Raw genomic sequence first — 17,558 nt, forward strand, 5'->3', positions numbered from 1 at the left:
CAGGCCGTCACTGCCAATGAGGCTGCATACGAGGATGGTGCGCTCCGTACAAACTTCTGCCCCATGGCTCGTGTGCACTGGGCTTCATCTGGATCTTTGGGTGACTGTTGATCGTCCAGGTCACCGTAAATCACCTCAAGCACAGGTGACTGAGGTACTCTGAGTTACCAGTCATTAGTACTTTAAATACCAGGTGGTCTGAGTTACCAGTCATTAATATCAGTGTTTAATGGGGTGTGTGCATGTGTCTGTGTGTTGATTTCTGTTAGGGCTGGTGGCATTTACAGGAATATGCAGGTAATTTTACTCTGTGGGGGCTTTTGTTCCTATATCTACTGAAGTTTCCTGTTACCTTTGTGTCAATGCTTTTCCGCCTCTAGGCTGTGAACAACCTCAGAAATGGGACTGGCTACACAAAAAGGCTCTGTAAGGAGGTTCGGCAGCAACAGCAGCCGCCGCCGCCACCACCGCTCCTGACTGTTACGCCTCCTGCTGCTCCAGCGATGGCCGCTGAACTTCCCAAATCTCCTCTCTGTCCATCGGCAGTTTGTTGGAAGAGAAGGTAAGATTTATTTCAACATAGGCAGTGATTCTTTTCTTTCAGTAGAGCTTATTTTCCAGCCGTTTGCATTTATTGACAAGGGCTGTTGGGTTCCTCTGCTAAGACAAGCAGCGTTACCAAGTCTTCTGGACCCCCAGGGACAATCAGTACCCACAACTAGTACGTAACTAGAACTTTAGAATTGCTTTTCAAAAATTATCTTCAGATAAACTGAATAGGATTTTTTGGTTTTTCCCCTCCCCACTCCAAAAGGTCATCCATGAGAGCCAGTACAATTCGCTCAGCAGGTGACAGACCAGGCTGGGAACTGTAAGTGTTCCACAGAAATTCAATGTATTACTACTGGTAGCCTGTTAAAGGAGTCTGTAACGCATAACTTCTACAACAGCTGATTTCTAATGAAAAGGCTACGCCCGGATAGTTGCGGAGAATACAAGTGGTAAGTGATTTTGGAATGGCTTAATTTGAATTGGCTTTAACAACAGGGATCTGTGCTTGCAGTAAGAGTATTTAAAATAAAACTCCAGTCTGTGATTGAAAAGGGAACTCTGAAAAACAAACGCTTTTTGAGGAAACCATGATTACCTATAAAAACCGAATATAATTAAAGGATCAGATGGAAAGCCACCCTTTTGATTACTGGCTGAATAGGGCCGAAGAAAGTGATTTCCCAGTAGAAATCAGCCTCCAACTTTCTTTTTTTCACAACTTAGTTGATACTAATTGAAGAAATTGTTGCAAAAGTCAATGCTGTTATTTTCTGACAGTTTTGAATCTCTTCAGTTTAGTCATCCCGGATAGCCAAGCTGCTTTCCCTCGGCTGGAGAGAGAGGAGGCTGTTTTATCTATTATTGCAGTGTCAAGTTAGTCCTTCCTTTCAGTGTATGTGTGTTACAGGCAGATTGTAAGGGTGCAGTGTGCTTATCAAATCTTAAAGATGAATCAAAACAAAACCCAGGATCCATCCCACAGATTGCCTAAAATCTCAAAATCGGTAAGCAAGAAAATAACAGTTCAGGGACCAGAGCAGGACAAAGACATCATCATGAGGCACCGACATAGGAAGCGTATGTGGCCGAAGCTAAAACGAGTTTGAGAGAAGATCGGTTCATATCTGTGCAGTACTTGGAAGATCGGGAGTGTGAAGTATTAAGTGTATCAAGGCGTGGCGGCGGAGCGGTGGGCACTTGGCACGAGGGAGATAGATGGGAGTCTCTTTTAAGCACGGGCAGCCTCCATCCACGGCGGCAGAGCTGAGGGTGAGGAGAGGAGACTGAGGGAACTCTTGGAGGGGAGGCTGTGGAAGGCAAGGATGAGGATGAAGAATCTAGTGTAGTCTCAAATGGACAGAAAGCAGGGAGACAGATGCTTAAGCCGATAACAAGAAGTGCTCGCCACCACGCTCCCACTTCATCTGCTTTCCTCTTTAAGATCAGGGCAGAGTGTAACAGAGAGTGACACATTTTTGCGGTTTCTTTAGAGGATCAAGTCGAGGCCGCCCGCACAGCGAACATGCCCAAAGGACTCGGGCCCCAACTCTACCAGCACCAGCCTCTGTGCCTGTGCCTCCACCTCCCTTGTATCCCCCCACCACCCCACACACTCCCTCTTCACCTGGTCAGCCTCCCCCTGCTGGGTGCACTCTCCCCCCTCCCTGATATCCCCCAGCTCCTACAAACATGTGCCCAGCTTGGGTACCAACAGCAGCACCAACGGCTCATTCAAATGCCATCCCAGCAATGCAAGCACCTCCTTTATAGAATCATAGAATTATTTAGGCTGGAAAAGAGCTTTAAGATCCTCGAGGCCAACCGTAAACCCAGCACTGCCAAGTCCACCACTAACCCAGGTCCCTAAGTGCCACATCTACACACCTTTTAAATACCTCCAGGGATGGTGACCCAGCCACTGCCCTGGGCAGCCTGTCCCAGGGCTTGGCAACCTTTTTGGTGAAGGAATTTTTCCTGATATCCAGTCTAAACCTCCTCTGGCACAACTTGAGGCCATCCCCTCTTGTCCTACCCCTCGGCCTCCTTTTCTCGAGACTAAACAACCCCAGTTCCCTCAGCTGCTCCTTACAGGACTCAGGCTCTACACCCTGTCGCGTCCCAACCTGAGAGGAGGAGGACGAGCGATCAAGGTTCTAAATTAAGATGGAACACCACCAAACGATCAATTAAACACTTGATTTCAACACAGAAGTAACTTGACCTTGAAAAGGCAACTCCCACTTGAAAAGATGGAAAAGCATTGACGGTGGGGGTTCTTGTTAAGAATAGTTGTAAAAGAAGTGGGGGGGAGAGAGGAGGGGAGAAGAGAGAGACGGGGAAAGATAGAGAGACATCACCACCCTTGGATCCAGCGCCGATGACGACAGACGCGATGATTCTCCGGTGGTGGGCACGTGCCAGTCTCTTTGTTGTAGTGTCTTTTATAGTCTAAGCCCCGCCTTCAGTTGTGCCTCCTGTGAGCTTATATGGTTCTTGTTCCAGAGGTTTCATGACCTTCTGTTGGCTGCCATCTTGAGGGGAGGTCGCGAGGGGTCTTTTGGGTGGTCATAAACGCCTTCCTCAAATGAACTTTGCATGACCTCAGCAAGTTGCGCTGTGAGGCCCAGCAGAACCTGGGACTGCGCATCCTCCAGCGCACCCCCCCATGCCCTGTGTCCATGAATTTCCCGCCTGCCATTTGCTACATCCCACTTTACAGCAATGTTTGAGACATTGACCCTTCCAGTCCCTTACACCTGGGATCGGAGGGGGAAGGATGCAGGGGGACAGGCTAGGGGCAGCAGGAGAGCGGGAGAGTTTTCCTGGAGGAATGTAGTCAGCATCTGCTGTCCCTACGCTGTCACTTGGCAGGGCGAGGCACAACTGTGTTGTCTTTCCACGGTGGACGTTGCCAGCAGCCCTGCTGCAGCCGGCAGGCGAGGTCATCAAAGAGGGAGAAGACATAAGGCAGATGAGGCAGCCTGGAAGCTACTATGTGACTTCAGGCGCTGCTGCTCCACCACCTCCCGTGAGCACATCGGGATCAAGGGCAGCGCACCTGGAAGCAGGCCAGAGAGGTGGAAAGCAGGAGTCTTGAAAGAGGGCTGAAGAGCAGACCCCCCCGCTGCCCTGTTGTGGATCACTCCTCTGTGCCCAGTCCCCACGGCACTGGAGGTGGTCCTGAGGCGCTGGAGCGAAGCGTTGGGATGCTGCAAAGCAGCAGGCAGTGACAGCCAAGAGGCAGGTCCTCTCCTCGGCTGCACGGTCACGCCTGTGTTTAGCAAAGACCTTCTCGCTCTCTACAACTACCTGAAAGGAGGTTGTAGCGAGGTGGGTGTTGGTCTCTTCTCCCAAGTTAGTAGTGATAGGGCAAGAGGAAATGGCCTCAAGCTGCGTCAGGGGATGTTTAGATTGGGTATTAGGAATAATTTCTTTACTGAAAGAGTGGTCAGGCATTGGAAGAGGCTGCCCAGAGGGGTGCTGGAGTCACCATTCCTGGACGCATTTCAAAGACATGTAGACGTGGCACTTCAGGGCATGGTTTATGAGACGTGGTAGTGTTGGGTTGATGGTTGGACTTGATGATCCTTGACACCTTTTGCAACCTTAATGATTCTATGATTCTGTGAAAGTTGTTGGGTTCCGGTGGTGCCAGTGAACAATTTGTGGTGCCTGGCAGGAGCATCACGGACTAGTTGGCTCTCCTTCTGTGCTCTGAGCTTGCAGAGAGCTACAGAGGTGGAAAAACTTCTTGGCCAAGAAGATCCTCCTCAGGTGGCCCAACACGTGCCTGAAATCTACCCCCACAGTATTTAGTCTTGAAGAAGACAGACAGTCCCAAAGCATGAAGCTTTGGATGGCTGCAACAGCTTCTGGAGTCAAAAAAAGACAGCAAAGTTGGAGCACTCCTGTTTTTGTTTCTCTCAGTCAAGGCATTGTTATTTACCTCAGTGATGGGCAATGTATCAGATCTGGAGAGAGCTTTGCAAGTTGGCATTTCCAGCGTCAGGGATGTCTAATGAGGGCAAACACCATCTGCACAGGTCTGACTGAGCTTTCTAGCGCCTGGAAGCCCTGGTAGCTGCTTCTGGTCAGGCTCCTTGGGCCTTTACTAATAACAGCAATGAAATACGTATATATATTTGACATATATCTATTTTAAAACTTTTGTTTGTTTGCTTTTCAGCAGGTATCTTGGGAAGAAGAGTAGTAAAAAGTCAAATAAGAAAAAAAACTCTGGCCAGTTCCTCTTACGGGCAAGATGCCTTCTGTAAACGGAGCCTCTTGGGGCACAAGCATTCTTCAGCCACGGTCAGCCAAGCCAGCCCGCCTGCCGTGGCGCTTTGTGAAGGGTAACAAATGCCACGCTGCCCCAGCACAAGAGCCATTGCTAAAGCGTTTGGGTGGTGAGCGGGCACACCCCGCTCAACATGCAGCTGCCAGGACCCTCCGCTTCCCTGGGTGGCGTCGGGCGCTGGCAGCTCCTGAGCGCCGAGCCGGTGATGAGTCCGGCAGTGAGGTAACTTTGCCCCTCTGAATGCCAGGTGGCAGCTGGAGGAGCGGTGCTAGAGGGGGCTTGGAAGCGAAGGTGACTTTGTCCTGGAAGGCGAGGCTGTGGTGTGAGCCTTAAATACAGCCCCCGGCCGGTGGCTGCTGCCAGGGAAACGGTTCTGGAGCCCTGGTAGTCCTGCTGTGGCAGGGGCCAAAGTGGCTGCTGGGAGCAGGGTGGGGGCAGGGGCAAAAGGAGCAGGACAGGGACAAACCTAAATGCTGCAAGCAGGGCAGGAGCAAAGCTAGGCACCCCACCTTGGCCAGGGCATAAAGGGCCACCCGAGCAGGGCAGGAGTAAATGCAGGGAGCCTGTGTGGAGAAGGGGCAAAACGAGCCTCCCCCCAAGCAAAAGAGGGAAAATACCAGCCATCGTGAGAGGTGCGTGATGAAAATAAGCCAGCCGAGCAAGGCTGTGGCTAAACTGGATGTTCCAAGTGGAGGATGAAAAGAGAATGTCCAGATAACTGTCCTGAGCTTGGCAGGAGTCAAACTAACTGCGTCGAGCAGGCCTGGGATAAAGCAGACGATGCAGGCGGGGCAAGGGCCAAAGCGGCCAGTTCAAGTGAGGCAGGAATAACAACCAGCTGCTCGTCAGTCAGAAGCAACAGTGGCTGCCCTCGGAGCAGGCCAAGGCATTAAACCAGATGCTAAAAAGCTGCCCACATATCTTTTGGGGGAGCTCCAGGGTGAGGGAGCAGCTGGCTGGGGGGCTGGTGGCCAGGCAAGGTCAACCCAGCGCAGTTGCTGAGGACACTTCCTTGGTAGCGCTAGTTCCGAGTCAGCCTGTGGCTGTATCGGGGGGAGCAGATAAAGTGCCTTGGCAACGAACATGTAAGAGAGCGAGTGGTTTGCTACACAGGGCTCATGGACACAGTCCTGTACCTGGGAGGAGTGGAAAAGAAAGCCTTAGGAACCTGAGTGTGCCAGCCAGAGCTGTGAGCAGGAACGCTTACAGGCCTGGCCAGGCTTGTCTTCACCTGGCCGTGGGGCTCAGAGAAGAGGCGGGAGCTCTGCCGGCGGATGAAGGGCCCTTCACCAGCAGCGTGAGGGGAAGCCCAGGGGCTGCCAGCGGATGCCTACGTGAGCTGCCGGGTCTGTGGCGGCTGCTGGCCGCAGCGCGTCCCCCTGCGTCCCCGTGTCACAAAGGGGCGGTGATGCGGCACCCGCCCGGCGCTTGTGAGCTCACCTGGCCAGGGCTTGTGATCCTGAGGAGCGGGCCAGGGAAGGCCAGTTGGGCTGAGCTGGCCTTGGGGACAACTCGGCTCCTGCCTTCGCTCCTCGCGTGGCTCCTCTTTTCCAAGCATTCCGCGTTTACTGCCCACTTCTCCCCAGCTTCCATCGTCTCCCAAAGGTAATTCTGATCTGACTTGCAGGACAGATCATAGAGTAGGTAGATCCAGGACAGAAGTAGGGGCTGTTCTAGACTTTCCGAGCCCTAGGCCGAGCTATTGCACCTTTCCAGGCTGGCCGGATATTTGCTAATACTTCTTTCTTTGCCAGAACCCAGTGTAGGTAAGTAGGGGGGTGGCAGCGTAGTCGGAGGCATTGGGGCAGCCTAGAATCATCAGAAGCCCACCCTGACTGATGCAGTAGGAAGGGTGACAGAAAAGGAGCGCGGCAACTGCAGCCGTTGAAGCAGGAGCAGCAGCCTAAAGCCAGTCGCTCCTGCAGACAGGGGGGAAGTGTGGGCTAGAGAGCCAGAGCGGGCTCTGCTGCTAACGGTGGCAACAGGCCGGCAGCAGGTCCTCTTCAGAGGCGGTGCCATGCACTGGAGTCTTTCAAATGGGCCTTTGAAATTGCTGTGAGCTGTGGCCCTGTGGCAGCGATGGTGAGGGCGTCAGCCTGCAGCTCCGCGGCTGTTACAGGTACCACTGAAACAGGTGTGATGGCAGATGCTGTTCTGTGGGTTTTGTTTGAGTGGATTTTTAAAACTCATTTTGTTGACCTACAATTCTTCCTTTGCAATCAGGTGACGGGACTCCTGACATCCTCTGTCATCCAGAGCTATCCCCTCTGTTCCTGAGAGGAGCGATGGCCACAACGGGGAACGACTCCTGTGAGTAACGGCTTCACCGGCAGGCTTGGGCTTTGCGAATCCCCAAAGGCAGCGGGCGCGGCTGGTGCCCCTTCCCTGAATGCTGACGTGCTGACCACCTGGAGTAGCGAATCCTGGGGCGTTTCCTGGTAGCAGCCAGACTCAGCCAGGTGTTTTCGGTTCGACAGCAGAAAACACGTTTTGTCACTCCTCTGCCACTCTGCACAAGCCTTTGAAAGATGTCATTGCTCGTAGAAAGGTCTGGCATCAGTAGGGGTACCTTCTGTGCTAGGTCCTTGCTTGGTTTTGTCAAGTTACACTCAGGAAAAGGGAAGGCTTGGCCTGCTAATCCAATTGAGGACTCTAGAGGGAAAGGAAGGTAGCCCGAGGCACAGAAATCAGGCTGTGGGTTTGCTGGACTTTGGCCAAAGCAACCCGGGGAACAGCCGATTTTCAAAACTGTTTCTTGACCAGCAAATTTCAAGGGCAGTGTTAGGTTTCCCCCAATGTTTCTGTGTTGGAGGTTAGGGCTGGTTGTCCTGGGTGCTCCTGTACAGAACTCGACTGCTAAAATAGGCTTTCGAGCAGCAATTTCTTCTCATCTCTTTTCAAATGTCATTTCCCTGCAGTCATTGCCGAGGGAGTGGCTCCTCCACAAAGGATCCTGTTTCCCCCAGAGAAGATTTGCATGGCCTGGCAGCAACAACAGAGAGTTGGAGCGGGGCTCTACAACCTGGGCAACACGTGCTTCCTCAACTCCGTCCTGCAGTGCCTGACGTACACACCCCCTCTGGCCAACTACCTGCTCTCTCGGGAGCACAGCCAGTCGTGTGAGTCCTTTGAGGAACATCTCCTTGTCAATCTGTTGGGCTCTTCCCAAGGATTCCCAGAACCTGGAATTTGATTAAGGAGTACAGCAGCCCTTCTCTCTCAGCCCGCCAAGTTGGTGTTCTTTGAACTCTCAAGCCTAGAAGCCGCTTATCGTACCTTGGTGTTCATCTTCAGAAAGGCAGCTCTTTCTAGCCCTGGGTCTCGGTCCTTATTCCTGCAAGTTCAACCCTCCTTGCTTACTGCACAGAAATCTTGGGTCAGTTAAGCTGCCCTCTGAAGGAAGTTTTCTACGCACTAAAGTGTCCTGGGCTTGTTGGGACCTTGGCACCTTGGGAGAGGAGGAGTGGAGACTGCCCTTGTAACTTCAAGATGTCCATTAGGTTTCCCACTGCTACTGGTATTTTGCTAACCTGCGAAGCTTGCTTCCTTCCCTCCCTCTCTCCCTCCCTCTTCAGGTCGTCAGCAAGGCTTCTGCATGATGTGCACAATGGAAGAGCACGTTAACATCGTCCTGCGTTCCTCAGCCAGAGCCATCCAGCCTAGGGCTGTCGTCAGTGTTCTGACACGTAAGTCGCTTCAGGTGCTTTGGCATGTTCCCTTCTGTTCTGGTACGAGACAACTACGAGCTGCTTCTTTCGTAGGCATAGGAGAACATTTCCAGCTTGGCGTGCAGGAGGACGCCCACGAGTTCTTACGCTACGCTGTCGATGCCATGCAGAGGGCTTGTCTGAGCGGAAGCAGCGAGTAGGCAAATTACCTCTCCAATGTTCCGAAGCCCGTGGGACTCCTTCGTGTACTCCCGTCAAGGAAAACCTGTGCCGAGGGTTTTCAGGCCGAGTAAAACTCCTGGAGGAGATAACTCTCTGCCTTACCATTTATTTCCAGCTTGGACATCTCTTCTCAAACCACTACCGTTGTCCATCAAATCTTTGGGGGCTTTCTGAGATCCAGAGGTACTTTTCCACAACTGTCGCTCTCCTGGAATTGTCTGTGCCCTTCTGCCTTGCCTGTGAGAAACGGCTGTTCATGTGACTGGTGTAGTAGGTAGGAAGAGCATAAACCGGCACCGTTGATTTCCCCTGTCGCTGAGCGTTTTGATTTGCCTTCTAGTCACGTGCTTGAGCTGCCAAGCAGTCTCCGATTCCTACGAGCCCTTCCTGGATGTTCCTTTGGATATCCAGGTGAGATGTTTGGATATTGGGGTGCAAAATATTTCAAGGCCCCTGCAGGGGGCCCAGGTTATCTCCAGTAAAGTCCGTTGCCTTGAACCCGTGCGCCGTTACCACGCAAGAGCTTGTTGTTGGGTGGGAAGGGACCTGGACTTCCGTGCGCCGCAGGTGGAAGCTCTGTCAATGGTCTCCCTGTGCCGTGTGCTGGGTTTCAGCTGGGCAAAGAGTACGGATGGTTCCTACAGCCAAGGCGACACTGTCCTACCGCCCTGCTCTGGGCTCCCTCAATACGTGTCTGACTGCTTTTGTTATTTCTGTTCTTTTGACCACGCGTACCGCAGGCAACTCTGGTGCCCCCCAGGGGTAGCTGTTTGTTGGGATAGCGCTGGTACCCCACGGGGAGCTATTTCTTGGGGCGCTGCGTTTCCAGCAGCTTAGCGCTCTCCTTTCTTTCTCGTCCAGGAACCCTCCTCTGTCGCTGAAGCTCTGGAAGGCTTTGTCAGGCCTGAGCTGCTGGGTGGTGAAAATGGCTACAGATGTAGCAAGTAAGATGATGCCTAATGACAGCTTCCCGGTAGATCCTGGCTTATGGGATTGCGTGTCTGGGAGCACTAGTTATGGTTTGACTTATTTGGGAAACCCACTCATGACACAGCTTGGGGTTTGTGGGTTTTTTGTTGTTTTTTTTTTCATTTCTTCCCCGTACAACTAATCCTCCTGAATCGTCCGGAATTTGGAAAATAATACATTTGTTTCTAAGGCAGGTGTTTTTTTCCCCTTCTGCCTGAATGTTTGGAAAGCTTTGATGAGCATTTTATTCCTGGCATTGTCTGCCCTGGAGGTTGTCGGCCTTCCTAGCTCTGAAGCCGCCCGCTGAACTAGCCCTATGTCCAGAGGGGAAAAGACTCGTCCCCTGTGTGGTGGTGAGCCGAAGCCGGGAGGAGCTCTGGAGGGGGATTTGACAATGGCAGCTTCCTCAAGAAAGCAGTCAACAGTTTCATTTGAAAGGCTTTTTGGATGCTTGCGTCTCTGTGGGGGAGACCTCAGTCCTTGGGGCAGCAGCCGCCCCCGCTGGCTCTCTGAGCAGTGTCGTGGCTAGTTCTTGTCTTGTGAAGAGTCGCCTGCTGCTCTCCAGAGTGAGGCACCCTTGAACGAAGCTAGTAGCTTCAGTGAGAGCCTACGGGCTGAAGGGCTCTGCGATGCAAACACGGGCATCCGACAGCTGGGCAAAGCAAGCCGTAACTCCAGCCTACCTGGAGGAGGGTGGAGCAGGGAGAAGATAGGTTGCAACAGTCGGGTCTGTGCTTGTTTTCAAGGTGTGAAGAGCTGGTCGCTGCGTCCAAGAGGCTTACGATACACTGTTCCTCCAACATCCTGACAGTGTGCTTGAAGAGATTTGATCCTTTCTCTGGCAGCAAGATTAGCAAGGTATGTCTATGAGCGCGCTGGGACTTTGTCTGCTTGGAAGGAGACCTTTCCCAAAGCAGAATCTGTTTTTGGAAGTTGTTAGCATCTGCACAAAACGGCTATCGAGTGCAGCCATGTAAGAACAATCAATGCAATAGCTATGCCTGGCTCTTTCCCTTGTGGTAAGAGGAAAGTTCGGGTGTGAAGCTAAGTTCCTACTGTGCTCATCAAGAGCTGGTTTGGCCGAGCAGAGATTTCTGCCACTTCAGTGATGAAATGGCAACACCTGCTTTTGCTGAAGCAAGAGCTATTTCTTGACCTCTAGCCTGTGTTTGGTGAGCAGGTTTTCTCAGGCTGTTTCCTAAAGGCTCTCAGGATAATTTCTGAGTCTTCTTGGTCTCTCTTCAGGATGTGGAGTATCCGGAATATTTGGACCTTGGCGCATACACATCTGAAGCGCCTGGAAAACCGCTGCTCTATTCCTTGTACGCTGTCCTGGTGCATGAAGGTTCCAGCTGTCAGGCAGGACACTATTACTGCTTCGTAAAGGTAAAAGTCAACTTTGCATTGGTGTATTGTGTGTCCTTCAGTGGTGCCCTGCCTGTGTTTTTCTTTTCAAAACCCTGCCGTTCGTCTAAAGATAGCGTTGCCTTTCGTTGCAGGGCAGCAATGGACAGTGGTACAAGATGAACGATGCCTCTGTGCGCCTGTGTGACATCAAGACGGTTCTGCGCCAGCGCGCGTATTTGCTCTTCTATGCCAGGTAATATAACAAGTGTGAAAGGGTGTTTGGAATACAGTCCCCCTCCTGTTACTGACCTTGTTGTTGCTGTTTTCCCTCAGTGGGTTTTGCTTTCCGTCCCAGGAGAGCATGAGTTCTGTCTGTTGTGCAGTTTGCCAGGTCCTTCCTTCACTCTTCCCGCTTGGCACTGCAACAAGCTGCTGTGCTTGTGTAAATCGCCAGCTGCCTGCTCTCTGAGGCTGGCTAGCTGCGACAAGGGGCAAAATGGAGGTCCGAGAGGGCATAAAGATGAGTTACTGCTCTGAAAGGGGCAGACGTGGCTGCAAGACCCTAGCCTAATTTCCAGCTCCTAGTGCTGGTTCAGGCTCCTGCGTGTCATATCAAGTGCTGCTGGAAAATGATAGGATGAGACCGAAGCCGTGAAGAGGCTGCAAGAACAACCCGAGACTAAGATGACTGTTGTTTCTTGCCAGGCAAATGAAAAACCAACACACAGCAAGAGGAAACACCCCTGTGAAGAGGAGGATGAAATTGCACTCCAAAGAAAGCAGCAAAAGACAGAAGCGAGCATTCCAGTGATGCAAAATTGGAAAAGAAATGCAAGGAAGTGAAGAAGGAAGAGATACCCAAAGAGAGCTCTGGAGGGGAGGACTAAAACGTAAGCAACGTTTGCAGCATCACCAGGAAATGTTGCCTCACTCTTTGCCAGGCGTTTCAGGTGTGTGGCTTATGGAGAGATGCATTGAGTACAAGTGTGCCTGAGCTTGCCATCGCAACCTGCGACCGACCAGCAAAGGCTGCAGGCAAACGTTCTCAGAAGAATGCTGACCATCAAACCTGACATTTAGATTGAAGCAATAAAATTTTCCTCATAACCAAACCCAGTCCGAAGCGGTGTTGCCTGATTTCTGTAGAGAGTTTGACCACGCAAGAAATAACAGAGGGGTTCAGGGCTTTTTTTATTATTTTTTCAACTCAAGACTTCCTTTGCAGAGGTGAAGCTTCAGCCAGAGCTGTGGCTCACTTGATACTCATTTCTGCTCTCTTTAGCAAGGTGACGGCATGCGGAATGTTAGGTTTCATTTTGACATGACTTTTTCTAGTAAATCTCCCTCCCCCTTCTCTTTGAAAGAAGAGAGGCTGTGCTAACTGTTCCTGTATTTCTTTCAGTCTTACAGAGGTGAGTCAGGGGCTCCTCAGGTGATAAGAGCCAACAGGGAGACGCCAGTGAACTACCTCAAAGGAGCAAAGGGCTGTTCCTCTAAGAAGGTGGCATGGCCACCAGCCCAGCTGAAGTGCCTCTACGCCAATGCACGCAGCATGGGCAACAAACAGGAGGAGTTGGAAGCCACCGTGCTGCTAGAAAGCAACGATCCAGTTGCCATTACGGAACTTGACGGGACAAATCCCCTGACTGGAGTGCGGCTACCGATGGCTCCAGGCTGTTCAGAAGGAACCTCTGCGTCAAGGAATGGCTAGATTGTGAAGCTCTGTCTCTGAAGAATAGCCACAAGCAGGTCGAAAGCCTATGGAGAAGAATTAGAGACTGAAGCAACAAAGGCCGCCCGGTCGAGGGGAGCCTATTGACCAAGGCTTCTTCCTCCAGCTACTGGAGGCATCACGCTCGCAGGCTCTGTCAGCCTGCTGGGGGACTTCAGCTACCCTGACACCTGCTGGAAAAGCAGCATGGTGAGCTGCAGGCACTCCAGGAGACTCATGGAGTGCATGGAGGTTAGTGGTGCAAGACGGGACCTGATGGTCACCAAGTGAGCTAATCGGTGACAGCAAGATTGGAGGCAGCCTGATCAAGTGCAGCCTCCTCTTCACTACGTGCCTGCAGAGGATGGGAGTAGCTTTGAACTATTGCCATGAGTCCTGTCCCTGGACCCCAGGGAGAAGAGACCAGCCCCTCCCTCTCCACAACCCCTCTGCAGGAAGCTGCAGAGAGCAATGAGGTCACCCCCTCAGCCCCCTTCTCTTCAAATGAGACAAAGCCAGAGTCCTCAGCCGCCCCTCTCAGGACATGCCTTCCAGCCCTGCCACCGGCTTTGCCACCCTCCTCTGGACACATTAAAGTACTTTCGCATCCTTCTCAAATGACGGGGCTCAATTTAAGGGATTGCATTGCCACACTGTCCCCCCCCAGTACGGGAACGCAATTAGTAGAGCTATAGCTAATTGTTTCAGGCTGTGCTCTGTCAGCATTCATTTGCCTTGTGCGGCCCTTTGCACAGAGGAAAGCAAGCATGGTCTTCGGATGCACTGGCTACTAGTTCATTTTCAAGCATTTTCTTTTCTCTGTTTGTGTTGTTTCCAGAATACACAGATGATCATTCCCCGACTCCAAAGAACTACTCGGTAACTGTTAGAAGAATCCCTGCTGGAGGAGTTAAAGCTACCAGCAGAGCATCTGTTATGTGAGTAGCCATAAAGCATTACATTCTTTGTTAGGGTCTTCCGTGTGTACACCTTTTTGATGGGTATTAGCTTACAGAGACATTCCGATTGTAGCTTTCTTGTTAAAGCTGCTGTTAGTTTTTGTTGTCCTGGAGTAGATTTTAATGGGTCTGTCCCCAGGAAGACTGACATATTTAGGCCTGCTGGGACATGGGGTTCGAACTCCAACAATGGTAACTATTAAGATGATTCTCTTGAGTTTGTTCTTGGGGTTGATTTTTCTGAGAGCCAAGTTGTAGATCCAGTTTCCTGAGCGAGGACTGAGCGAGGCGGCCACCAAGGCCACCTGCGTGGGCAGGGGTGGGAGAGGGAGGCCAAGGCCCTGCGCGGGGCAGCTGGGGCTCGGGCAGCCGCAGGGCTGCTCCTTGGTGCCAGTGCAGCGGCGGGGACTGGGGCCAGGCTGCCCAAAGAGGGACTGCGGGGGCTGTGGCTCACCGATGAACCTCACGGCTGCCTCGCGCAAGGGGGCCTGAGCATCCTTCAGGTATGGCAGGCTCTGCTGCAGGTATTCTTCAACCCTGCTGCTGTCCTGCACCAGCTGGAGAGAGCAGAAGGGCACGGGGCTGGCAGGGACCCTCCCCAGTGGGCTGGAGCACTCCCTTCAGCCAGTGATCCCCTTCCCCCCCACGCTGTTCCCATCTCCCAGCCAGAGCCCTGTGGGGCTGAGGAGCAGAGAGAGCCACAGGCAGAGGGTGGTCCGGGGGTGCTGAGACCCCTTTGTCCGTCTGCCAGGGCCCACGTGGGCTGGGGACTCCAGCCCTGGGGCTTGCAGCTTGTCGTCACCAAACACTCTCCAATCCTCCATGTCTGCTCTGTCTGAGTAAGGTGCTTGAGTTGTTTCCACTTGAGGAGCTCTGCAGTGGTGATGAGGCCTCTTCCAGAGAGCAGCAGAAGCTGTGAGATGTCACCATGGCCTGGGAAAGGAGACCTGGCGTTCCCCTCCTCCTGGCTTTGTTCCTGGGGTGGTCCTGGCATTTGGCAGATGGGAAAAGCCCAGTCCCAAACATGTGGGGGTCTCCTCCCTGCATCACTGCTTAACTTTGAAATCTCTGCCTTGGCTACGCTCTGGGTTTGGTCGCTCATGTGAATGAACAGCAGAATGAACAGGCGCATTCGCACTGTCTTCTTCATCTGTCTCTTGTTGTTCTGCACCATGGTCTCTGACGAGGTTTATAGAGAGCTCTCAGCTGACTGGACTCCTGGTAGGAAGAAGCACAGTGGGACTTCAGCAACAGTGCTCTCTGCTCATGGTGAGCAAAAGCATTAGCATGGCTGGTCTGAGGGGAGATGCTCTGGGGTCAGATTCTGCACACTGGAGTGGGAAGCGTCCCGGCTGCGTGCTGTCTCTGCATGGCACTGGGGTGGGGGCCATGCACTCAAGAGTGGACAGTCCCTTCCCCCCAGGCTGAGGAACAGCCCCTGTGAAGCCCCGTCTTTGCACATGCCAGACCTGAAGGATATTCTGCAGCTCCTCGCTGACTCTGTCGGCAGCAAAGCTGAGCACCACCCTCTCTAGCTTGTCCATGGCTTCCAGGGTCTGCAAGGAGGACAAAGAGCTGTGGCAGTGTCTCCTGCTGTCCCTCTCACCCCCAGGTATTTGATCTGAACTCCCGGAGCCAAGGGAGGCCTCCCATGCTGCGTTGTGGTTCCCCGGGAGAGACGCAGGGGCAGACAGTGTGCTGCGGGCAGAGCAGCCTGCGCCACCGGATGGGACCAGGCCCGCGGGAAGTGCACGAAGGGACGAAGGGATGAGGGTGGGAAAGCAAAGCTGAGACCCTTCATTGCCTTGGACCTCTGGTCATCTCACAGCACAGGGTGGCCCGGGGGCAGTGCAGAGGGCCTGGGGGCTCTTGTTGTTCACCCAGCGCTTACCTCAATGTAGAGAAAAGCGTCCCAGATGCTGCTCATTTTCTCTTTTGGAGGAAGCAAGAATCACACAGAATCCCAGGTTGGAAGGGACCTCAGGGATCATCTAGTCCAACCTTTCTAGGAAGAGCAGAGTCTAAACAAGATGGCCCAGCACCCTGCCCAGACGACTCTTGAAGGTGTCCAACGTGGCCGAGTCAACCCCTTCCATGGGGAGATTATTCCAATGGTGACTGTCCTCGGTGTGAAAAATTTCCCTCTGGTGTCCAGTCGGAATCTCCCCAAGAGCAGCTTGTGTCCATCCCCCTTGTCCTCTCCATGGGACTCCGTGTAAAAAGGGAGTCTCCATCTTCTTTGTAGCTACCCCTTAAGTACTGGTACGTGGTGATGAGATCCCCTCTGAGCCTCCTTTTCTCAAGGCTGAACAAACCCAGCTCCCCCAGCCTAGCCTCGTATGGCAGCTTCCCAGTCCTCTGATCATCCTGGTGGCCCTTCTCTGGACCCCTTCCAGCCTCTCCACATCCTTTTTGTAGAGCGGGGACCAGAACTGGACACAGGCCTCCAGGCGTGGCCTGACAAGCGCTGAGTAGAGCGGGATGATGACTTCTTTATCTCTGCAGGTGATGCCCTTTTGATGCAACCCAGCACCCTGTTGGCCTTCTTGGCCACAGCAGCCACTGTTCGCTCATGTTGAGCTTCCCGTCCACCAGGACCCCCAGGTCCCTTTCCACAGAGCTGCTCTCCAGCCAGGTGGATTCCAGTCTGTGCTGCACCCCCGGGTTATGTTTTCCCAGGTGCAAGACCTTACACTTCTCCTTGTTCAACTTCATAAGGTGCTTGCTGGCCCGCTCCTCCAGCCTATCCAGATCTCCCTGCAGAGCAGCTCTCCCTACTGGAGTGTCTACTTCCCCACTCAACTTGGTGTCATCAGCAAACTTCATCAGGCTACACTTGATGCCGGTACCCAGATCACTTATAAAGATGCTGAATAACATTGGGGCCGGTATCGATCCCTGGGGGACTCCACTTGTGACAGGTTGCCAGTCTGAGAAAGAGCTATTTACCACCAACCTTTAGGCGCGGCCCGTCTGCCAATTCCCCACCCGCTGCACAGACCACTTGTCTAGGCCATAACGCATCAATTTCTCCAGGAGGAGGCTGTGGGGGACCGTATCAAAGGCCTTGGAGAAGTCCAGGTAGGCAGCGCCCCCCGCCCGCCCCATGTCAACCAGGCAAGTCATTTTGTCATAGAAGGCCATCAGGTTAGTCAAGCACGATCTGTCTTTAGTGAAGCCATGTTGGCTTTTTCCAATCACGTGCTGCAATTGACTTGTGACGGCCCCCAGGAGGATTCGTTCCATAACTTTCCCAGGGACTGAAGTAAGGCTAATGGGCCTAGAGTTACCCGGATCCTCCCTCGAGCCCTTCTTGTAGATAGGGGTAACATTTGCCTTCCTCCAGTCCTCTGGGACATCCCCCGTTCTCCATGACTTCTCAGAGATTATGGAGAGCGGCCTTGCAATGACGTCAGCCAGCTCTCTCAACACCCTCGGGTGGATGTCGTCAGGGCCAATTGATTTGTGGGGGTCAAGCTCCTGTAGCAGTTCATATACTAACTCTTCCTTCACCGACGGTGGGTCGGCGTTTGGTTCAATTGGCAATTTTGTTCCCAGAGCCTGGGACCCTACAGTGCTGGTAAAGACCGAGGTGAAGAAGGTGTTGAGGACCTCTGCCTTTTCTGCATCATTGGTGATTGATTCTCCTTTTCCGTTTAACAGTGGGCCTATGTTTTCCTTCTTTTTCTGCTTGTGGGTGACACGTCTGAAGAACCCTTTCTTGTTATTTTTCATGTCTACAGCCAGTTTCAATTCAAATTGGGCTTTGGCTTTTCTGACTGCGTCTCTGCACTCTCTGGCTATGCCCTTGTAGTTCTCGGTGGACGATCCTC

General features: G+C 52.7%; 1 protein-coding gene across 1 annotated transcript in view; it reads left to right on the plus strand.

The window, feature by feature from the left end:
* Positions 1-10,761: 10,761 nt before the first annotated feature.
* The window catches only part of LOC142048798 (uncharacterized), a 412,363-nt gene continuing 405,566 nt past the window's right edge, over positions 10,762-17,558 (plus strand). Inside the window, exons 1-2 of the mRNA XM_075075998.1 lie at positions 10,762-11,094; positions 11,208-11,308. Coding sequence (XP_074932099.1) covers positions 11,232-11,308 — 77 coding nt within the window. The 5' untranslated portion in view covers positions 10,762-11,094; positions 11,208-11,231. The remainder of the gene's footprint in view (positions 11,095-11,207; positions 11,309-17,558) is intronic.

Source organism: Phalacrocorax aristotelis, chromosome 27 (assembly GCF_949628215.1).
Source record: "Phalacrocorax aristotelis chromosome 27, bGulAri2.1, whole genome shotgun sequence".
In the NCBI taxonomy this organism is placed as follows: domain Eukaryota; kingdom Metazoa; phylum Chordata; class Aves; order Suliformes; family Phalacrocoracidae; genus Phalacrocorax; species Phalacrocorax aristotelis.